The 23,687-nt window shown below is 39.6% G+C and overlaps 2 protein-coding genes across 2 annotated transcripts; one reads left to right on the plus strand and one right to left on the minus strand.

Annotated features, from left to right (window-relative positions):
- The first annotated feature begins 43 nt into the window (after positions 1 to 43).
- Positions 44 to 2,540, plus strand: ubl5 (ubiquitin like 5). Its single transcript, XM_070923452.1, has 5 exons — positions 44 to 125; positions 479 to 543; positions 1,077 to 1,160; positions 1,256 to 1,293; positions 2,256 to 2,540. The coding sequence occupies exons 2-5, from the start codon at positions 488 to 490 to the stop codon at positions 2,297 to 2,299; spliced, it is 222 nt and encodes a 73-aa protein (XP_070779553.1). The 5' UTR covers positions 44 to 125; positions 479 to 487; the 3' UTR covers positions 2,300 to 2,540.
- Positions 2,541 to 3,443: 903 nt separating this feature from the next.
- LOC139294038 (proto-oncogene vav-like) lies at positions 3,444 to 22,288 on the minus strand. The gene is made up of 27 exons (XM_070915808.1): positions 22,202 to 22,288; positions 21,944 to 22,060; positions 18,851 to 18,967; positions 16,660 to 16,718; positions 15,547 to 15,612; positions 14,493 to 14,601; positions 13,461 to 13,529; positions 13,255 to 13,358; positions 13,002 to 13,101; positions 12,139 to 12,234; positions 11,986 to 12,054; positions 11,781 to 11,867; positions 11,616 to 11,701; positions 11,400 to 11,535; positions 11,141 to 11,250; positions 9,929 to 10,030; positions 9,733 to 9,827; positions 9,600 to 9,622; positions 9,363 to 9,399; positions 9,009 to 9,145; positions 7,727 to 7,792; positions 7,374 to 7,405; positions 6,164 to 6,274; positions 5,061 to 5,148; positions 4,772 to 4,901; positions 3,784 to 3,932; positions 3,444 to 3,685 (listed from the first exon to the last, which is right to left on the minus strand). The coding sequence occupies exons 1-27, from the start codon at positions 22,286 to 22,288 to the stop codon at positions 3,632 to 3,634; spliced, it is 2,436 nt and encodes an 811-aa protein (XP_070771909.1). The 3' UTR covers positions 3,444 to 3,631.
- Between the last annotated feature and the right edge of the window lie 1,399 nt (positions 22,289 to 23,687).

Below are 23,687 nucleotides of genomic sequence, written 5' to 3' on the forward strand. Positions count from 1 at the left end.
CAATCATCGTTGAACCCATTTGGTTGGTCGAGAGGCTAATACACAAAGTAAGTCAGCTTTACGGTAAGCAGGACGGAGACTATCATCGAAAAGGCAAAATTTGTCACTCTGTTGTGAATTTCCAGGTAGGAATCCCACATTAACACACCGTTATTAAATATGCAACACAATGCTTCACATTTTGAAGACAAAATGTTGGTTTACGTGTGTGCTTTGTAACATTCCGCACATTCATCTGTAGCATTCAATATGTGGCGGTCTAGCTGATGTTAGCTAACTTAGCGTTAAACAAAACAACCTGGCTAATTTATACTGAGTCTCTGTTTCTCCTGTATGGCACACTGTGAATGAACAACATTAGTTAATAGCTTCTAGCCATTTATATGTTCGAGGGTCACTGCCCTGTATGGCGAATGATTGAAATCAACTCCACACTCCCACATGTTATGCTAACTCCATCTTTTCATTCGGCTGACAGGAACAGAAGATGATCGAGGTGGTTTGCAACGATCGTCTGGGCAAGAAAGTCCGGGTCAAGTGCAAGTATCCTTTACACAAACTGTGGAAATAACGCAGAATAAGGCGTCCTGCCACATGTGTGAACAATTAATCGTTTAAACGTTGGGTCTATAAAATGTGCACGTTGCTCATCACTCTTTCCTCGAGCCCCACGTGACGTCTTAATTCTAACTAGTTTTATCTGACCAATACTCTAAAATCCAAATATATTAAGTTCATTTTCATATAAGACATATCAAAGCAACAAATGCTCACATTTGAGGTCTGTCTGCACCCACAGTGTCATGCCAGCTAATCATGAGTGCACTCTCTATTCATGTTGTCTTATATTTAAAACGTTGAGAACACTAATACAAGATGAAATCCTCCAACAGTGTTCGAAGAAGTTAGGCTAGGTGAGAAGTGACAGGATCATTTTAGCTGACATCAAGTTAATCTGGGTTAGTTAAACCATGTTTGAAGAACTGGGCTCAGTTGGCAGATTTAAGCACAGAGTGCTTGTCTCTGTTTTTTTCCTATGCCATCACACTGCTCCTTCCTTAACCCCCATGTTTCAGCTCTGAGGATACCATCGGAGATCTGAAGAAGCTCATTGCTGCCCAGACAGGAACACGGCACGACAAGATTGTATTAAAGAAATGGTAAGATGCTCGTCGGGAATACCGCCCCCCTTGATTGAAGTGTTTCTGTGGCTGTCTTCTATTAGCAGCTAAATGTTCCTCCTCTGTTCCCACAGGTATACCATATTCAAGGACCAAGTTACTCTGGGTGACTGTATCCTTTTTAAACAATCTTAGCTCTCAGTTTCAGTAGCTCGGTACTGATACTGTAGCACCAGTTTGTTTTTATATTTTTACAGAGGTCTACTTACTTTTCATACTTTAAAAGTAAGCTTTGGATAATTGTAAGTACCAGAGGTCAATCATTTGTGTAGGATACCCAGTAACATTACTCTTGTAACTGCAAAAGAGGACAATAAAAGTGTATGTCTTTAGATTGAACAGTTTCTATTTCAGTGCAATTTTCGTAAACAAATGTAGTTTGGATAAAGTTTGACTGACATTGTGTTCGTCTTTTTCAGTCAGCAGCGCCATTAATATGAATGTATCTGTCTGTCTGTCCGGGACATTATTACACATGCTGTGTCCATTCAGTCACAGAAGAACTGCAGTTACTGTGTGGAAAGCCTCCACATTATCAGACGAAAATGATCCTTCTGAAATTATACTTTTGAAACAATAACGATCATTTGTGCATCCCTAACTGAATTATAACAATTCAGAAAAGATATATTTTTTCCCACTTTTATCAATAATCTGGAATTCTGTTCACCTTTTCTTGCTTTGTGGTGGAGGCAAAGGTCTCAGCAGCGGAGTATGTGTAGATACAACTACCACTGATTTGGAAGAACTGATGTAAAATACTTGCAGTTGAATGTTTTAGATCATGGTCATTTACATAACATAAAAATAACTGTCAGACACATTCTCTACTGTCTGCGTTGTTTTCCAAAATATGTTGTGATGTGATATTGTGTATGTTGGCAGTTATAATTTATTTCTAAATGATCTTTTTAGCTTTCATAAATTATCTTTTATTTTATTTTTCTCATGAAAACCGAAGGAGCATTTTTCTGATGCTTTTATAATATTAATTGTAGTAAACTTGTATCAAGCAGAATAGAATAGCAGAAGTATTTTATCCAGATTTGTTGTACTTAACCACGACCTGTGCAGATGAAATCCATGATGGGATGAACCTGGAGCTTTACTACCAGTAGACCAGACCTCCCTTGTTAGACACAGACACACCGAGATGGAATCGCTGGAATCTGTCGCAGTACACAACCATGATCAGACAACACAACTGAAAGAGAGAGGGTGTGATATCTACAGAGCATCAAACACAGACATTACACGGATCTCAGTTTTAGCTTATTTTTGCGTACAAATGTGAAAGACATGTTCTACAATTTTTGTTGTGATATTTTGGAATTAAAGCAGATACTTAAGTAACTACAAGGCTGAGTGTTGGTCATTGTTAGTTGTGTTTTCTCACTCAGGAAGAGACTGTAATCTTGACTGTAATCTCCTGTGTGTGTAACACTTCTCCAAATGAATGTTAATTATACTGATGTCACCTCCACCAGAAATATGGTGATGCAACTACAAAGAGATGGTCACGTCTATTGGAACCCAATTTTAGTCTTTCAACCCCACCGCTGTTAAAACGCTCCACTTTGACCAGCTATGACACTGAAATCCTACATACATGTTAATGCATCAATAATACAATAATATATAATTTAGGTAACATTTTGAATGCAGAACTTCTACTTGTAATGGAGTATTGTTACATGGTGATACTGATACTTGTACTCAGGTAAAGGCTCTGAATAGTCTTCCACCACTATTTGGTCTGGGGCTGTCTTTTCATGGTTTGGACTTCAGACCTCTTTGTTTAAGTTAAGGTAAATCTTGAAGAGTAATTGTGGTATTTTTCAACATGGGCCCTATTTTTTTTTTTTTTTTTTTACAGATTTTGGTGTGGTGGTGGTGACCAAAATAGTGACCAAAAGGTTTGGAATTGGTCCAGTAGATCGGGATCCTTTTTATGCTAAATTAAGCTAAGCATTACAATACCACTATGCACAAAGTGAAGTCCATAAAATTCCCAGTGTGGTGAGGAAGAACTTGACTGGCCTGCACAGAGCCCTGACCTCAAACCCATCCAACACCTTTGGGATCAACTGGAACGCCAACCTTACCGCCCGACCTCACTAATGCTCTTGTCCCTGAATGGGAGCAAATCCCTGCAGCCAGGTTACAAAATGTTTTGGAAAGCCTCCCAAGAAGAGTGGAGGCTGATGCAGCAGCAGATACATGCTCATGGTTTTATTTGTACTTAAATAAACTAGACATTCATCAGGTCAGCTGAACAAAAATTTTATTCACATCACTAGACAGTCATTAGATCTACAAGTAACAGCATCTCTCTCACACGCACACAGCCACACTCGTGCACATGGGATAATGCAACCGATGAAAACCAGGTATCACACAGACCCCTTCACATAGTATGTGTGGGTCTACACATGTCCTCTGGAGCCACGTCAGCAGTAGTCAGAGTAGTCCTCCTCCACATAGTTGGCTGGAAAGAACCCCACCTGGAAACACAGGAGCAGTGCAGGTAAGACAAGATGCCTTACAACTAATAAATGTTTTTTTAGTTTTTTTTACGTGTGAATGTTTGCAATTTCCTCACCCGGCCATACACTTCTCCTTTCCACCAACCACTGTGACCTTTCTTGGAGAGGATCTTGATGGTGTCTCCTTCCCGCAGCGACAGCTCAGAGCGGTCCCTGGCTGAGAAGTCGTACCTGGCCCTCACTACGCCGAAACTCTTCGTGCTGCCTCCTGTCAGACGGAGCCAACATTACAACATATTAAGCTTAAAATAATAGTTTTATTACATTGAATAATACATTTTGGGGAAATTACCTAATTCGGTTTCTTGCCGAGAGTTTGACGAGAAGATTGGTAACACTCTTATATCTGTCTGTTGAATGTACAGCTACAGCCAGCATAAACACTGGAAATGGGGAAACAGCTAGCCTGGCTCTGTCCAGACGTAAGAAAAAAAGAAACACGTAACACCACGACTTGTGACAGGCATGTGTTATTTGCCAGTTTTACAGGTGCTGGTAGCGGCATGGCTCTATGATAGTGAATCCAAAATCCTGCTTCTGTATAGTGCATGCGTAGTGCGTGACTTTGGTGATCCCCTGATCCCCTTTTCCTCTAGACATTTGTGGCTCTCAAACAACAATCTCAACAACTGTTTGATGGATTGACATGAAATTTGGTTCACGCTTTCATGTTCCCCTCAGGATGAATTGTAGTAACTTTGGCAATTCCTTAACTTTTCATCTAGCGCCACCATCAGCAACATTTTAATTTGTCCAATACTTTGGTTTATGACCAAATACCTGCAAATCTAAACTAGCATGTTAACATGCTAAACTAAGATGGTGAACAGGGCATGAACATAATACCTGCTAAACATCAGTAGAGCTGCTAGCATGGCTGTAGACTATTGTTCAGCCGTTGGACAGAGCCAGGCTAGCTGTTTCCCCCTGTTTCCAGTCTTTCCAGCTAAGCTAAGCTAACCCTGGCTGTAGCTTCCTATTTAGCATACCGATTTGATTGTGATCATAATAAGGAGTATGTGAAGTGACAGAGATGTACTGTACCTGGTGTGGTGTTTGAGGTGTTGTTAGGCGCGTTGCTTTGCTCCGGTTGTTTGTAAGGCGTGTGCAGCGTGGTGTCTACATCCTTGAAGTATTCTTTCAAAGAGTTCTGCTGGTAAAACTGAATCAACTCCTAACACAGGAAGAAGAGCACGAGAAACATGGGAAACTGATGTCAGATGTGGTTTGAGAGGAGGAAATTAGGTTACTCGCAAATCTACAACATAGAGGGCAGCGAATTTCTTCAGGTCAGCGTCATCTTATTTTGGTCAGGTGAGGTTGTAAGACTTACGATTAAACCCTTGAACGCTTTCTTCTCGTTGATGCGGTACAGGCCTTCAGAGGACGTGATCTTAATGTGTCTGATGTCCATGTTGAACCTGGAAGAGCAGAAGGAGGGTTATGGATTAAAGAGAGATAACAGTAAAACAAGTTCTCTGAGATTAATAGCATGAAAGGGAGGGTTTAGTTTTGTTAGTTTGTTGTTATTATTTGTCACACAAACTGAACTTAGCCTTGTTTAGTTTGATACCTGGATGGTGTCGCTGCTCCGCAGACTTTTCCACTTCTGCTTAATGATTCAATTAATGACTTTCATATAACAAAGGTTTTATAGAACATGTACTAATCCTCTGTTGGAGGAGGTTTATTTCCCTGCCTTTGAGAGGAAGTGATACCTGAACTAATACAAACCCATCCAGCAATTTCTGTAAGCTTAGCTAAGATCATCATTCAACACAGCAAGCAAAAATACATCAGGTGTGTTGATTAAAACTGGGCTAGAAGGTTTAAACAGACAAGGCACTTTTCTAAAGTGAAAGTTCTTCAGAACATACAGAGCTGCAACCAGCAATTACTTTCTTTATCAATTAAAATGCAGATTCTTTTCTTTGATTAATCCTTTGGCCCCTAAAATTGTGATCACAAGTTCCAAGGTGATGACTTCAAATAGCTTGTTTTGTCTGACCAACAGTCGCACTCCCAAAGAAACTTCAACTCTTTATCAACTATAAAGAGTTGAAGCTGGAAACAGAGAATTGTGAGGCATCGTTGCTTGAAAATTATTTAAACGATTAATTAGTTATCAAAACAGTCGATTGATTTTCTGTCAGTCGACTAATCGATCGACTCATAGTTACAACCATTATTTCAACAGCCTTTCAATGCTTATATTTCAACATGCAGCTGTAGGACCTGTTTCACACTGAGATATAGTTGTTGAAATACAACATTATACTGTAAATAACCAAGACATCTAAACAAACTTTTTCATCAAATTCAGCCCAGTTTTAACCGAAGTCAGTTGTTTACCGAGAGGCCTCAGATCTTAAACAGAAAATAAAAGAAACTAAACATTCCAGCTGTGCTTTTATTGATAAATTTGCGAAGGCTCACTTGATGCTGATAGCGAACTCCCCTCCATCTTTCTGCCGCACAAGGAAGGTTCCATCAGACCGGGACATGAGCAGGTTTTTGGCGGCGGTTCTGTCCATGTTCCCTGCGAACCTTCAAGCACAGTGAGAATCAGGACCTTATTCTTCGCTTAATGCCTGACTAATACAATCTTCAAAGTTAAAAAGAAAAGTTGAATCCATCGATGATGAGTTGACTCTCTGACTTTTCTTTACTTGTGCTACTCTTTACGGTTTTAGCATTTAACATTATCCCGGATCTGTGACTTGAACCCAAAGTGACTGTTTCAATAAAAAGTTTGAAAAAAGTTAAAAGTTAAAGTTTCGCTTTAAAGTTGCGGTAAAACTTTAGTTGTAGGTGTTATGTCCTCGTATTTGTCAACAGTTCTCCTATGAATACATATTCTTTATTATCACAACTGTATTTTAATATATTGTCATTCATTATCTGTTTATACACCAGCCTCCACTAATAGGTACCTACAGGAGGAATTAAACTGTAGTTGCTGACAAATACATTAAAAACACTTATATCTGCTTACAACTACATTATAGTGTGTTATAAACCATTTATTAAATGTTTATATATTGATTATAAAAGCTACATAGGGGCACTTAAACTAAAGTGTTACCAAAGTGGCTTTGTGTAAAAATTGTATTTGACTGCTGCAGCTTTCAAATTATTCTGATGGCGTTACACAAAATTACACATTATGTGGGTGAAAATTGGTGCAGTCAATTGGTCACTATGTGTTTTTGTTTCATTCAGCAGTGTTGTATTTGATTTTACCACCAGGTGGCATCAAAGTAAATCATTTACAAATCCTCTGCACGGTGTCTTTAAGGAAAATACCATACCTTTGCAGCACTTTGAGTTCTCTAGAGTTAGTTCATCATTGTTGTTATCATGAGCTCAGGGACAGAGAACTGTGTCTATAAGATAGGTGACTAATAACTCATGGTTATTTTATACATGGGAGACAATGGTGTGAGGCGCTAGATCCCACTAGTGTCACAGTAAGTCCCAAAAGCTGCTTTAAAACACCAGTGCTTTTCTGAATCTGGTTCTCTTTTTGTGGTTATTAGTGTTATTTTCTGTATCAGCTCTGTGGTGTCATCTAGAGAAATAACACTATGAGGTTAACAGAGGTTTGGTGAGCAAGTCATTTAACCTATTTCCTGTTGAAACTCACCAGTGGAAGCCAGACAGGTCCGGGGTCGGCCTCTGGGAAAGAGTGAAATCACATAGATGTAAAACTTTGCAAAAGTCTGTGGTCCTGGCGGTAACTGTTCTTCACTTCCTAATACTGTTGATGTGGGTTTCAGTACAGCAAATGGCCACCGACTTGTGCAAGCTGACACATACCACTAGACTTAACTAAACATGTCTGTCATTTGTTTGTTGGCTTGTACTCGGATCTCTCTTGAAATGATATTTGAAAAATGTTGCTTTGTCAAAATGTTAAATAGGTTTTTATGGCATTTTCAGTTTGGTGGAGGGTGTCTGTTGTTTAGGAGCTCATGTTGGCAGGTGGATCGTACTCACAGAGACGTAGGGCTGAACCTTTTGGCAGGGGAACCATCCCATTTGGCCAACAGTCAGGTTCCTTCCCTGAGTGACACACACAACAACAAATTACATGGCCGGACTGGGTGGAGCAAGCAGTCATTGCAACATATAAATTCATTAGCAGGTTTATAAGAATAAGTAACTTATAAACAAACTCCACCCTAAAAACAAATGTACCATTAATATTGACCTGAGGCAATTCACACTAAATTTGTATGCAGGGATTACTGAGGAAGTCTTGCAAAGCTTGAAACAACTTAAGTGATGGTTTATGGATAAAGAAACAAATAGGACATATGTGAACAGAATACAATACCCTGACATATTTTTGTGTGAAGACTTGTAACTATCATGAGAGTCAGTTTGAGAGTAAAAGCTTAATTTAATATTGTGGATCGTTCAGGGTCTAGTTCAACAGTTTTCAGATTTTAGATAAATGAAAGTGTCTTCACCGCCCTCTGTTGGGGTTTACTATTTAAATTAAAAGGGACAGAAAAAATGGACTGAGATTTCTAATCATCACATGAGGAATGAAGAAATAAAATAAGTCACTTTTATGTAGTCATACAGTAAAAGGTTGTGAATGCAGGAACTGTACTCGTGGAGGTAGATTCGACATGACTTGAAAGGCTGCTGAACAGGAACTATGAAACTCGTTATCCTTTTTTCAGTATCCACTTTGGCTTATTTTTGTGAAGTGAACTTTGCGAATCCAGTTCTATTGAATAAATCTCAAATATTAACACTTGAATGCACCTACAAGTAAACAAAAAAGACCCTGATCTAAACTGTGTTATCATGCAATAACATAACTGACATATGAAGTTGTAAAACATTCACACAACCTACAAACTATTGCATGCTTTGGAAAAAACTATCAGCAACAAGGTAAATGTCATCTGATAGGCCTTTTTCACAGCAGACATTTTGACTGGTCGTAGTAGGAAGAGCACAATTGTTTCTGATAACAATAAAGACGGCCAGGACCCTGAAACCGAAGCAGCTAAGTGGAATTCAGCCACCAGGTTTGATTTATTTTCCAAATCAAAACCCTTTGAGTGAATCACACAGAAGAGGCAGTGCTGGTTGGGCATGAGGGAGGAAGTGGAAGATGGAGAACGAGATACAAAAGACAAAAGCTTCTGACACCTACACGGTAACTACAGGAAACAAGGTTTGAGAACAAAACCGAATAACCCTCTCAGCTTTCAGAATGAAGGGTAGAGAGTTTATGCTTGTGTTTGGTTTTTAACGTCACCTCCCACCATGGCAGGTCAGCATCGGCTCGGGTCAGCTCAATGATGTCACCTTTGGAAAGGTGAAGCGGTTGGCCGAAGCCCACAGGGGGCGGCGGCAAGCCATAATACTCCTGACACACCTCCATCTTAGGAAATCCTGAGCGAGGAGGAGAAAGAGGAGACGATGAGGAAAGAGATCTGATGGGCAATGCAAGCACTTTAATTCCATCAAATATTTCATTTACTCTTGAACATTTGGGAGGTTGTTTTGGAGAATAGTGATGTCTGAAACAGAAACCATGACTGAAACGTTTTAAGTAGTAAAAGAAGTAAAAAATGTGTTATTTAAATGTATTATATCAGGATTTATTTACCAATGCTGGAATGTCCAGAAGATCTCTGTGTTTTATTCTGGATGGACAAAAGACAGAAACTGTAACAATCGTACCTCAAGTTTTATCTATTTGTGCAAGTTAAATAAAAAAGACATTAAAACCGACATGTAAAATAGTGTGCAGGGAGAAGAAAAAAATCCAACAAGGGCTTATTTGTCACCTCTACCTGAATAATATAAAACATATGCACGACGTCAAAGATAAATGTGGTCTTACCTTCCTCAAAGTACCAGGATGATCTGTAATTTGAAGAGAACAATCAATGTAAGAAGTTATAATTACACTAATTCACGATATTTACACTAATTAGGAGTTGGATTTAATCACATACACATGCACGTATACAGACCTGAGTTTCGTCCGCAAGAAGGTACTCTGCCTAAACACTCTTTATGTGCAGCCATCTTACAGCGAGTGCAGCGATAGCCCTGGAAAAATATCCCTCTGCAGACGACAGATGGACAGATTCAGCCTCAGCAGACAGGTTTCTTTTAAAATTGGAGCCAAGAGAGAAACTGAGAGAGCCAACCAGTGAGACAAAGTACCTTAACAGCATCGAGCAGGCCTTGCAGCTGGTGGTTTCCTCGAAGCAGTGCATCTGGAAGTCATGGTTGTTGGCTGTGGAGTTCTCTGGACACATATTCGACCTGCAAGCGTGAAGTACGACTGTTTTGACCGTGCTGGGGTACTAAGCATTCGCAGAGCTTTGGTGAAACTTTGGCGGGAGTAAAAAACATGTTGTTGCCTTCTGCCAGGGGAGCATCTATTTAGTATTCCTGAGACTGAAGAAACCAACAGTAGCAGCAACATAGTGCTGGTCAGATAGCAAATAACTTAATCAAAAAATCATCGGATGTCTGTTCATTTCCTGCAGGTTGAGAAATCACACAAAACCATACCGACAATTGACTACAGCTAAACTTTTCCAAGTCAGTGTCTGTCGACAGCGACCTAAACTTACTCACTTCTGTTTCTCCTCTGATGTGATTTACATCATATAATTTACTTATGGATCATTTGAAATAATAAAATACTTGATTAACTTAAACCTGCAATGACTGTTTCTTTGGCCACTTGGAAGCAGCGGAAACCATAAACACGACACTAATACACTAATATTAAACGTTTTTAAGTTGATATTGTGCACATGTTAGTAAACAGTTGTTTGTTTACACATTCAACAGAAAGAGAGCAATATCATCTTTCATTGAGAGTCGTGTTTCTGGCCACCAGGAAAATGTAAGTCCCATATTTACTCTCTTTTTAGCTGATCTTCACCACCAACTCCTGAGGGAAACATCTGGCTCTTTAGCTGCTAAATGCTCCACTATGTTCACCAGCTAGTCGTTACATTTCTCTGTCTGCTGTTTGATAATGGGCAGATTGTGTTCAATCGGTTTCTAGAGCTTTTGTTAGGCTGCTTCACCTGAAAACTACGCTATCAGAGAGGTGAGCGTGAGCCAAAAAAGGAAAGTTGCAGCCCAGAAAAAGTAAAGATGATATACAGCCCCGAGCTGAGTCCAATGATAACTCTCTGTAAGTTTGTCACGACGAGCAACTTCTTTCACCTTACACACAGTCATTTGATCCATCATTATTATAAAAATACAGATTATAGCCACTTTGCAGATTCCCACGACTGTCCAACTTTTATTTGGAGACTGAAAATAATTCTTGGAGAATGGCTAGAATTCAGTGTGTGTGTGTTTCCACGTGTTTATGTATATGTGTGTGTGTGTGTGTGTGCGATAACTCACAGAGCCATCTCAAACTGTTCCAGCCATTTCTTCTTCAGTTCTCTGGTTTTGAAGAATAAATCGTAGCCGTACTTCCCATAGCAGTCCAGCAGAAGGAACAAATAGGACCACTGTTCACACACACACACACACACACACACACACACACACACACACACACACACACACACAAACACACACACAAACACACTCTGTTAGCTTCATGGTCGCCTATTAGATGTACGGTCTGCTGTAATTGGTGCAACAGTAGTACAAAGACCTTCTTATTGTCCTTTTCTCCTGTGGTTTCGTCTCGTATCTGGTAGTGCTGTAGTTCAATGATCTCCTTTAGCTCAAAAGTCTCTCCACTCTTCTTCTTACACACAAACATGGCCTTATCGAAGAGGAACGCATACCTGACGAGCAGCCGAACATACACTGTCAGATACATGGCATTAACGCATGAAAAATAGATTGAGACATAAACAACACACACCTGTCCTGCTTGGATTTTTTCTCCGGGCTGCAGATCTTCAGCTCCCCGTCCATCTTGGGGCGACCATAGAGAGCTAGAGACTGAGTCTGAAGAGCAGAGGAGAGTGAGGATGACCAGCGAAGAAAATAACAGCCGAAAACAAACAGATAAAAAGTGAAACCTCACCATGTTTTCTATGGACAGCTGGAAGGTGGTGATCTGTCTGATGATCTCATTGTCTCGCTTCACCTCGTTCACACACTGCGCTAAGTCCTGGAAACACACACACACACACACACACACACACACACACACACATAGACAAATTAATGAATGTTTAAACATCATAAATTTATTGATTGACATAAACACACGTTTCACACACACTTACTCTCATGGCATCGAGAGCTGTGCGGAGGTTGTCCTTATCTGTAGGGTCAGTGGTGTGCTTCACCAGCTCCTGCAGGACAAACAGACAAATTATAGACTAACTGAATAAACATGCAGCTACATACACATGAAACACACATCTGTACAAACATACCTGTAACAGCAGGTGATATTTGAGGACCCTCTGCATAGGGACCATGAGCAAATCTCTGAGAGAAAAACGGCCACTGTTTGCTCTCTTTGAACACTCCTGAGGGAGAGAGAGAAGGAAGTAAACATCTGCAGTAAACCATAGATGTGTTAAGAGGATGTTGTGAGGCTCAGCTTTCACGCTACTTTTCCCTCTTGGCCAAATGCGATACTGAAACAAACAAATCCCTTTTGGGCCAGGCAGCCTATGAAACTGCTCACAGGACACCTCAAACAGCACAGAAGGTCACTTATTACTCTTTGTGTTATAAATTTGTTTGTTTCTGGATTGTGTGGCCCACGACAGATGTCCATTAGTATGTCATTCCCTACACCTGCTGGCTCAAACAGTAGACATCACACAAAGAGACAGAGAGTAATAAATTATATTTTGTGCTATTTAAGGTGACCTGTCAACTCTTGTTTGTTGTAGTGCCACTGCTTTCCACTAACAGCAAGACTGACTGCTGTGACTCACTGTGTATCCAGCTCTCTTAATACAGAAGAACAGTGTACACAGAACAACCGGTAGTACTCACTAGTGCAGCAACAAGTACATGATCCCTCACTGGCTTCCCACCAATGAACAATGCTTATTGTGTTCAGTAAGGTGAAGCTACTCTGGGACAACATCATTGATATCCACCTTTACTTCAGGATGAATTGGCACAAATTTGAACCTTAAACTAAACTGCTCCATACACCTTTATCAAAAAAGAAATGCACATCTCCTGCTCATTATGTGCACGTTATGGTACAATCTGTGAAAAATGATAAACCGCACATCCCTTCTGTGCTTCTGTTTGAGATTGTGTGTGTCTTCCTCACCTCCAGTTTCATTCTGATATCCTCCCTCGTATTCGATAGCTTGTCAAGGTGTTTTGTCGCTGTTTCCACCTGACTACAGTAACGACCGTACAGTAAGAGCCTGGGGGGGGGTAATATGTCATATTATACCATACATGTATTTGTAGTCTTATTGTATAAGAGAAACTGTTGTGTGTGTGTGTGTGTGTGTGTGTGAGAGAGAGTGTGTGTGTGTGTGTGTGTGTGTGTGTGTGTGTGTGTGTGTGTTGCGTACCTCTCCTTGTAGTTCAGGAACACCTGGTACAGGTTCTTGGCTCCGCAATTTAAGATGGAATTCCGGACTTCCTCCAACAAATCACGGTGGGTGTTTGCCAAATCCTATAAATACACATAACGCAGAAAACACATTAGAAAACAAGGCTAATACATGAAGGTAAACTTGCACGCATGACCAGGTGTGTAGACAATCTCCTCCCGTACCTCAGTGTTGATGAAGATACTCTCAATGTCTTGAGCCTGGAGAAACTTTTCAAGAGGCTTCATAAAGTGCTGCACATAAAAGAAGGTGTGATTGTTACTCTCGCTTTAACTGTGGGTATAAATGTCTGTATGCATGCCGATTGTAAAGGTGTGCACACCTGTAATATAGATTCCAGTGTGTCAGAGTACTTCTCTTCTGTCTGTCTGATCTCCTGCAGGCAGCACTCTCGTTTGTCTACTCCAGTCTTCTGTTGCTGCAGAAACACACACAAGAAGATGACAAATGAAGCACGAAGAGACCAGACCAGAGGTTTTTGATTTTTCTTAATCTTTACATATGTTAGCTATAAAGGACACAATTTGTAGCATTAAGATTTGTTTTAACTTGTATCTTGGTGCTGAACTCCAGATGCAGACCTTCAGGATCAATCCCTGTCTTTAGCCTCTATCACTCCGCCACTGTTGAGGACTTTATTGTTAGTTCAATTTATTTTCTTGATGCATTTTTGGTTGTTTTTGGAAGAAATTAGTTCCATTTGTCTCACACAGAACACAGTGGAAACAGTAGTAGTCCAAATGATGCATACATATTTGACAAAAAATGATAAAATGAACAGGATGAGATGCTACAGCAATATTGTTCAATTTCAGTGGCATTTCCTGGAACTTTCTTTATGGCATGTTTCCCTTGAGGCCCTGTTCATTTCTGATCCTGAATCTCCCGAGGCCTCATGTACACCAGCTACAGTCTCATAGCCAGATTGTGCCTTTATGAATTATGTAGCTGGGTGACATTTACACATAATGCCTTTCCTGGATTGGGCTGCTATCTGAAGTTAACTGTTAATGGAGCTCCTATCTGCAAATGGAGACACAAAAATTTCTGCACAACTCTCTCTGGTTTGGATCAGTGGTTCTCAGCCTGGGGGACGACCATGGTCAAAGACAGACCTGCAAAGTTTCCAGGTTGTCAAAAGAAAGCCCAAACCTTCCTCCTTGTTTGAGGTGTAATGTTTTGTGGGGTCCACTCACAGTTTCAGGTTGTTCATCCGTCCTCATCAAGTCTTCATAGATCTCATCTCCTTCGTTCTCCTCGTCCTCCACAAAGTCGTACAAGTCGTCATCCTCATCCACTGTGTCACTGATACACACAACATCATAACAGTTGTCTTGTCTTCATTAAAATCACTACAGGGAACATCATCCTCTCACTCCACAGAGAGGTCAGAGGTCAGAACAACACCTGTGTAGTTGGTGCAGAGTCAATGTGTTGGAGCAGGATGGATTCTTGAATCACTGGAATCATTCTGTCCTGATAAACTACATGTGTATGTTTATAAAATACTGTAGATGAATAATTCACGGGGGACAAGGTGTGGCCATATTTTAATCCCTACTTTGAGTTTAGGAAAACGTATTTGAAATTATTACCTGAATCTGCGGTGGACCTGCTCAAATAAGAAATGCTGAGGTAACTGTATTTACCAAACAGCAATAGTAAAAGTAATATTTTGTGTATTAATATATTGGCATGGATCTCCAGATTTGATTCAAGTTTAAGTCAGAAGGTCCCCATTAGATTTTTTAAATTTTATTAATTTACTTTCAAATACTTTGATTCTATTAGCGGTACATTAGGTAAATAACAATATTGCATGAATGTGAAAGAGCCTTGTTTTGCTGGGAAATGTCTTTTTAGTCCTCAACTAAGCAACACTTCTGTTTATTTTTTAGATATATAGCGGCCCCGGTACAAGTGTAGAACAAAAACCCCAAATAAAGAAAAATATATATTTTAATGATGCATAATTGGCATGGACTGTATGTATGACCTTTGTCTGCATGTGCTGACTTGTGTTGCTCCGCTGCACAAGTTATGTACAAACACTGGAAGTGGACTGTGTGTATTGGGAAGGATGAATCATTGGTGTAACTATGTACAGAAGCAGATCGAAAGGAGATATGCTTTTGACCCGTGTTCCAATTTGTTTTAAGATGCAAAACAATAATGAAAAAAAAAGATGACAAAAAACTCCCCCTCTTCGTCCTCAATATTATTATTTTACATGTTGAGAAAAAGACTCACTCTATCTGGTCAGACAGGCCGCTGTAGATCTCGTCATCAGGAGTGCATCCCTCCAGAGGAAAAGGCCTGGAGGAAGTCAAAGTGTATGTGAGTGTTTGCAGGTGATGGTGGTAAAGGAAGGAAGGTGTGGGGAGAATGACAACATGAATATCGTTATCAAGTGATTAATACAGCGGTGGCACCTCACTAAGCTAGCATATAACACTGTAATGTACATAAAGGATTTCACTTTTTAAACACCTTTGCAAAGAAAACTGTCTAGGAGATCCTGTAGAACCAGTTGTTGAATATAGAATCATCAAATGCCATTAAAATTGAGATTATAATCTACAAAATATTGTCCAGCAGTGAGCAAGAAGTCTTTTTCTGGCAGCAGGGCTGTGCTGTCAGCTTTGGACAAAATGAAAGTAAAAGCCACAGCTGCTAACCCTAAATCCCACTTTCACAGAATCACGGTTCGGATTTTTATGAAATGAAGCATTTCTTCTAACGACGATGCAAGAAATCATGAAGTTTGATTATTTAAATAATAAGCTAACAAGTAATTCCTGCTGGGTTTAAGTAGCCTTACACTGCACAGGTAATGAATGGCAATATAGCAGTGGAGGCATGTAACTGTACTTGAGTACAATTTTCAGGCACTTGTACTTGAGTATTGCAATGTTACTTTATACTCTCTACCATTATATTTTGAAGGCACATATTGTACTAATCCAATAATAAAATATATGTTATTGTGAAATGGGTCATTCTGCATACTGAGTACTTTTAAAGTATATTTGAATGCTTTTGAATGCAGGACTTTTACTTGTGAGTATTTCTGCACTGTGATATTACACAGCGATATTTTACTGAAGTAAAAGATCTGAGTACTTCTTCCTCCACTGCAATATAGTAACATACAGTTGTAATAATATAGAATATGTCTTCATAGGAAAAGTTATAACCGTTGACAAATACTGTACATTAATAAACACTTAAAATGCACTTATATCTTTGCACAACAACATTTTAATGTGTTATAAACTATTTATTAAATGTCTATAAACTGTTTATAAATGCTAAATAGGGGCACTTAGAGTAAAATGTAACCAAACAACAGAAATTACTTACTGGATTCCCCTTTGTGTAGCAATGGATGAATGAGAGAGGATGGACAACGTGTCTATGACCTGTGTCACACACACACACACACACACACACACACACACACACACACACACACACACACACACATGGTACAGTTGGTACAGTATGTAGTCAGTATATTCTTCACATAGAGAGACACAGACTGGTGGAGAAACAGTGAGAGCTGTTTCACACTTTAAACACTGACACTGAATAATTCTCCTCTGACCTGGTTTCACTCCTGTTTCAGCTCTGTTAAACTGAGAACTGCAGTATCACGATGAGTGATCTCAGAAAAACAATTTCATGAGAGATGTGATCAGAAACAAACCCAATGATGTCACACAGCCGTCCAAATTAAACTGATCCTTCTTTCAGATTAAGCAGCAACATGTGTGAGTGAGCTATAATATCTCTGCCTATCTGGACTTAGTGTTATGTGTTTTAATGTTTCATAACTATTATATAACCAAGATATTAATGGGTTTTTAGTTCCTTGGATTTTTTGTCTTCAACATAATTTTTTTCGTCTCAAAAATCACCCATCATCATGACTTTTGTTGAAACTTTTTCTTGAGTTGCAGTGAGAAACATAAAAATTCAAAAGTTGCCTCCCAGACTTCAGAACTAAGGTTCTTTTCTTTCAGAGAGAAAAATAAAAGGAAGGTCCGCCGGTCATGACACTTCTGGTGATATAAAATAAATACAGAGTGTATTTCTCAGTCGGTACTGCTGAGCTTTATTGTCTGAGTTTTACTGTCATTCAAGACAGAGGAAAGGAGGAAAGGTGTAACAAGAAGTGAAAGTCTGAACGAGAAGTTCAGAGAAAAAAAAACATTTGAATGGGCTGATTTATAGCCCAGCTGCCATGTAATAACCAGAGTATTCTTCAACAAGACTTTAAAGGAATAGTTCAACATTTTGGGAAAAAAGCTTATTCACTTTCTTCTGCCTCTCACGTCTGTACGATAAACATGCTGGAATGGATGTTACTTTATACTTGTACTCCACTATAGTCACATATTGTACTTTTTACTCCTCTACATGCATCTGACAGCTGCTCCTGATTAAGATTTTACATTAAAAACCATATTATAAACTTATAGAATACAGCGCATGTTAAAGATTAAACCAGTGATTCCTGACGCTTTTGGTTTGTGACCCATTGCAACAAAGCAGCATCTATAGAGTAAAATAATCCAATATTTCACAATAAAAGCAAAGAATAGAGCAAAGTCCAAGAAAATGAATACAAATTTGTGGAACAGAACTTTCTTTTATCTTCTTTTCTACCCCATGCATCATCTCATGACCCCCCAGATTTTTTCTTTGGAGGGGGCCTGACCCCCAGTTGAGGAACACAGGACTAAACTACTCAACTGTATGTAAAGTAGTTCAAACTAGCTCCACCTCGACCAGCTACAACAGTAAAAAACTACTTATGCGTTGATATATAGATAGATTCTGTGTATTTGATTTACAGTGCATTATGGTCACTGAGCTTCTCGTTTCACTTTGCTGCCTCCAGTCAGTCACCCAGTCCAAGAAAATACAATAAACACACTAATAAATAAAAAATACTCCATTATAAGTGTGTGTGTTTATGTATGTGTGTATATATATGGTGTTACCATCAGTGTGGTGTTACTACTGAATTAAAAAAAAAATGCCTGTGTGTTTACTGTATTTTCTTGGACTGGGTGACTGACTGGAAGCAGTAAAATGAAACGAGAAGCTCAGTGACCATAATGCACTGTAAATCAAATAAAAAGTACTAAGTATCAGATTGAGGTCTACCTTCTGTTGACTCATTTACTTCTTAAAGACACAGCTTCCTCTTACTTTGTACATACAAATCAAACAAGCGCACATTCCAAGTCTTCTGTTCTTCACACTTAAGTGCAGTGGCTGCACTGTGCATCGCATTGAAAGTGAAAGAGAACTGTGAAATGCTGCATCCATTCGTTCACCCGGCCGTTTCAATTAAAAAATCACCAAACTACTTCCTGTTAGGGCTCTGTGGGTGTCTGCAAGCTGCAGTGAGGAGTCAGCGAGTCACGCAGAAGATAGACAGACAGACAGACAGACAGACAGGCAGATAGATAGATAGATAGATAGATAGATAGATAGATAGATAGATAGATAGATAGATAGACAGACAGTGGTGGGGTTATACCTTTGCGAAGTCTCGAACGTCAAACAGGTCAAAAGCCTCAAACAGTTCACTCTTTTTGAGATGAAATCTCTCCTGACAAACTCCCAGAAATGTCCGGATATTCTTCAGGCACAGGAACTAGAAACAAACAGAAACATTACTTTACTGGAATGATTAATGAATTGATTAGCTGATCAACAGAACATTTATCAACTACAGTTTTGATAATCTAATAACACTGGGGAACAATTTGAAAAAAAAATTCTGTTGAGTTAGATTTTTATGCTGATTAAAACTAAAATTGGCATGCTGATTCCAAAATTGCAGTCAGTTTTTTTCTAGCACGTCAAGCTTACCCTCCAGATAAGCAAAATTCCGCTGATTAGCTGTAGTAAGACTTGCCAGCTGATTACGATTGGACTCATCTACAGCTACGTGGCAACTTGTTTGTGCAGTCACAATTGAGACAGTGCGGTGAGAGGTGTGTGCAGCTCCCAATAGGTCAGTACTATCACACACATATCCGTTAAGTACAGTATTTTTCATATTTTTTAAGAAAACGGGGATCCTATAGTTCAAAAACTTGACGTGATAGAGAAAAACTGAGATCAGTTTTGGATTCCGCACCCAAAAATTAGTTAAAAACAGCTGTCAGACCTAACTCAACAAAAATTGTGTTCCCCAGTGTTATAGTTAATCTATCAAAGAAAAAGACACGGGTCTTAGAGACTGTACTTTCAACTTCAGCCAGATGCTAACATGATCACAATGACGATGTGGATTATGTTTAGCAGGTGTAAGTATTGGATAAAGTTAATTTGACATGATGACGGTACCGAGGAAAAGCCAGGGGACCACCAAAGCAATTACAAGTCATCCTGATGGGGACATGAATGTCTGTACCGAATTTCATTCAAATCCATCTGACAGTTGTTGAGACATTTCACTAAAAGCCACAAATGTCAACGTCACGGTGGTCAGTCAGTAGGATTCATCCTCTGGGGAACATCAATGTCTGCACAAAATGTCATGGCAGTCCATCTAATAACTGTCAAGATATTTCAGTCTGGACCAAAGTGGTGGCTCAAGGGATGGCAAAACAAAAAACTAAATAGGAACACTAAAACAACCTTAAAAAACAGTGAAATCTACATTTAAAAAGCAAAATAATGAGGCATCACAAACAACAAAGCACATAGAAGATATAAAGCACAGACTGTGTCACACATCACATAAAAACACACTTGATAGATATTGTTGAACATTGTAAAATCAAAGTATTAGTTGAATATCATAATGAGCAGATTATTTAACTTTCTAGCGTTAAGTGACGCAGGTACCACATGAACACAAACTGCTGCAAAAATTAAAGTGTATGTAAATGCTGCTCAGCCACACGGACCGCTTGAACATGAACCGTAAAGAAACCAACACAAAGAACTGTCTCGCACTATACGAAGCAGAATTAATTTTATAACTAAAATAAAGCTGCAAAAGCAACCACAGAAAGCGCGGTGCACAGTACGACTGACATGGTGGTCAGACTTATGCTGTTTACATAACTTCCTGAACCTGCTGCTCTTGCTCTCTGTCTGCTCAGCAGTGGGAAATGCGGAACTCTAATTTGAGAAAAGGGGAAACGATGAGTTCTAACTGATACTGCTGCTCACTTCACATTGCTCTGTTAAGAGTTCATATTAACACACAGGCATATGTACCTACATACCTACAGCAGCAACCCTTATTTCAAGAGCACAGGGAAGATCCTCCACTTGTGTAATACCATAAGGTGTGTGTGTGTGTGTGTGTGTGTGTGGTTACACAGCAGAGTGGACTGTCTTCTCTTAATCACCGGATGTTTCTTAACCACTCTTGACCTCACAGGATTTCCCAGAGTTTCACATGCACGTGTGAAAGCACGTTAAGCCCTGCACACACTTTTAAGGCATCACGGTGAGTCCTATCAGATTTGACTCAAGGACTTCCCTTCAGACGTTCAGGCCAACCACGTGACAGACCGTCTCTTTCTTTGTCACACTCTCTCGTTCGCTGCCTTTCTCATGTCTTCATCCCATATTTTGCTCTCACCCTCCCCTGTAATTCTCTCTGTCTGTGTTTCTTACTTCTGCCAGGTTATGGTTTCAAACCAGTTTGCTTGTGTGTTTTTGTTGTTGTAGAGACAATGACATATCAAAAACTTGATTTTGATTCAATTTGATGAAACGTCCATGGTCCAACACGTGTTTTTAGTGTGGATCCAGATCCAGGTAATTCACTGCTGAGAGTTAGATGAGAAGATTGATGCCACTCTCAAATTTATGAGTCAAATATGCTGGAGTCAGCAGATGGTTAGCTTAGCTTAGCAAAAAGACTGAGAACAGGGGGAAACTGCTAGCCTGAGTCTGTCAAAGGTAAAAAAAGCAACCTACCAGCTCCTCCAAAGCTCAATAATTAACTTAATAATTAAGTTCTATCTTGTTTGTTTAATCTGTACACATATTGAAACGTAAATACGACATAAGGGGTTACATTTCAGGCCATTTCTTGGCTGTTACCAGGCAACCAGCAGAGATTACAGAAAGTTACTGATCACGGTCAAGAAATAGTCCGGATATAACGGTATACATAACAGATATATAACAGAAAGTAGTGTCAATATTCTCATCTAGGTACAGATGAGGTACACTGCTCAAATTACTATATTATCAAGTCATTTGAGTCCTAAAGTTGAAGATGTGTCAAATAAGAAAATATCTGCCAGTGTCATGAGATCATTTCAATCCTGTTTCTAATATAAATCCAATTGTTCTTCTTTCAAGAAGTTCCCAAAACAAGTTGATTATTATTGAAAACACTGATATAATCAAACTGCACAAACAAACTTTCAATAATAGACTGTTTCTCTTTGTCTATTCTTCGTCATCATCTCATCAGTTCCTCTACTCTTTACTCTCCCAGATGTGGACAGATATAAATCACAGTATTTTCCTATCGGATGGCCTTGGGGCTTCAGCGCTGCCTCCTGGTCGCTATGGAAATGGCCTATGGAAATGGAGCAGGAAAAGGTTTGTGTGTGTGTGTGTGTGTGTGTGTGTGTGTGTGTGTGTGTGTTACCTGGGACATCTGTGGGCGCAGGTTGATCTCTCTCAGGTTGACGGCCTGAGGCAGCATGTTGTTGAGCAACTGGCAGAGCAGCACGCCGTCTCTCAGAGCCTGAGCCAGGTCACACACCTAGAGCAGCACACACACACACACACACACACACACACACACACACACACACATACACATGAATGAAATTAGACTGACGAACCAAGACAGGTTGTGTGCTCACATGCAGGTGTGTGAGTTTGTGTGATACAGCTGACTTACCTGTGCACCTTCCCATGTGACCCGGTGGTTATCAGGAAGAACTCGACAGTCAATCAACCACATCGCACACTGCCGCCACAACTCCATCTTTGTTTTCTGATGAAAGATAGATAAATAGATAGATGGATAGATAGATGGGATGTGAGATAAGATTTTGTTACACCAAATACATTCTCACAAGCTCAATATTCAGTTCCTAGTGATCACTATTGCTCTGTACAACACCCAGCAACAGTAAATCAGTTAGTCCGATTTATCTTAAATTAACAATCAGCCATGACTTAGCTTCACAAGAAGCCAGGGACAAAGTTTTTCAGATCATTTGTGGAGTTCAGGCTGAATAGAAATGCGATGTATTCACTGTCTGTATTCACACATACATAAAACCTCTTTACGTACGACAACTTCTGCTCCTACATTACACAAATAAAGTAGCTCTGGATCTCACTTTGTCACAGTTTAATTTCTCCTCTTTTTAAAACTCGAACCTGGATATGGAACTTGTTGTAGATTATTCAATAAGTCTGAGACCAAATCAGCAGCAAATCTGTTGGCCTACAGCGAGCACTGAGCAGCCACCCTCACTCTGTAAAGTAAAATATTGAGGTGGCCTTGTAAAATAACAAAAAAAATATGCATATCAGTGTAGGATGAGTATTATAATCAGCTCTCACCTTCAGTTTCTCCTGGCAGTTCTATGTCTTCTTTCTCAATGTTCACCTCCCCGTCCTCCTTTCATTATCTCACTGTCAGACTTCAGCGCTCTTGTTCTGCCTTTCTTCCGTGGTGGGTGTTCTGCAGAGCTGCACTGTGTCGATGGCTTTTAACTTATCCCGCAACTTCCTTTTTCCTCTGACGCACCCTCTCACAGCCGCATTCACACTCGCACATGCATACACAAAGCTGCTGCAGTTGCTGCTGCCATGAGTGTGATATTTATGTGTAATGGTGTGTATTATATGTGTACAAGAGATCAGATAGAATAGGAGTGAGTGTGTGTGTGTGTGTGTGTGTGTGTGTAGTGCAGAACACGTGTTTGTTAAAAAAAATAAATGTGTTGCAAAGTCAACCACAGCATTATTTAGACAGCCCCCAAATAATGTAGTAATATAACACTAGTAGTGAATGCATACAGTGTTTGTAGAGGCATCAAGCTGAAAGTGTCTTTACAAAGATGTTTTATCCACTTTTAGGTCTCTAAAATGCTGTAAGACTCACACAGGATTAAACCTGTTACAGAATCTTAAGGAGAAAATACAATATAATATGAAATCCTATATTTATATAGTCTTGAACAGCTCATGTTCAATTTGTGAAGTATGTCCTAAAGCTGAACAGCAGAGAGACAGACTGCTGTCATGATTGAATTTAAAGAAAAATCCTGATGTACAACACAGGGAGACCGCAGTTGTGAAATATAACTAAGTACATTTACTGAAATACAATTTTGAGGTACTTGATACTGGAAGTACATTTGGATAACAAC

The sequence above is a fragment of the Enoplosus armatus genome, chromosome 2 (assembly GCF_043641665.1).
Source record: "Enoplosus armatus isolate fEnoArm2 chromosome 2, fEnoArm2.hap1, whole genome shotgun sequence".
In the NCBI taxonomy this organism is placed as follows: domain Eukaryota; kingdom Metazoa; phylum Chordata; class Actinopteri; order Centrarchiformes; family Enoplosidae; genus Enoplosus; species Enoplosus armatus.

Excerpts from the sequence above, each read along its gene's own strand:
- ubl5 (XM_070923452.1), top strand. The coding sequence starts at position 488 with ATGATCGAGGTGGTTTGCAACGATCGTCTGGGCAAGAAAGTCCGGGTC. Across the intron at positions 1,161-1,255 it reads AAGATTGTATTAAAGAAATG|GTATACCATATTCAAGGACC; the intron begins GTAAGATGCTCG and ends CTGTTCCCACAG. Across the intron at positions 1,294-2,255 it reads CCAAGTTACTCTGGGTGACT|ATGAAATCCATGATGGGATG; the intron begins GTATCCTTTTTA and ends CGACCTGTGCAG.
- LOC139294038 (XM_070915808.1), bottom strand. The coding sequence starts at position 22,288 with ATGGAGTTGTGGCGGCAGTGTGCGATGTGGTTGATTGACTGTCGAGTT. Across the intron at positions 18,968-21,943 it reads TGCGCCCACAGATGTCCCAG|TTCCTGTGCCTGAAGAATAT; the intron begins GTAACACACACA and ends GTTTGTTTCTAG. Across the intron at positions 12,235-13,001 it reads ATATCAGAATGAAACTGGAG|GAGTGTTCAAAGAGAGCAAA; the intron begins GTGAGGAAGACA and ends TCTCTCCCTCAG.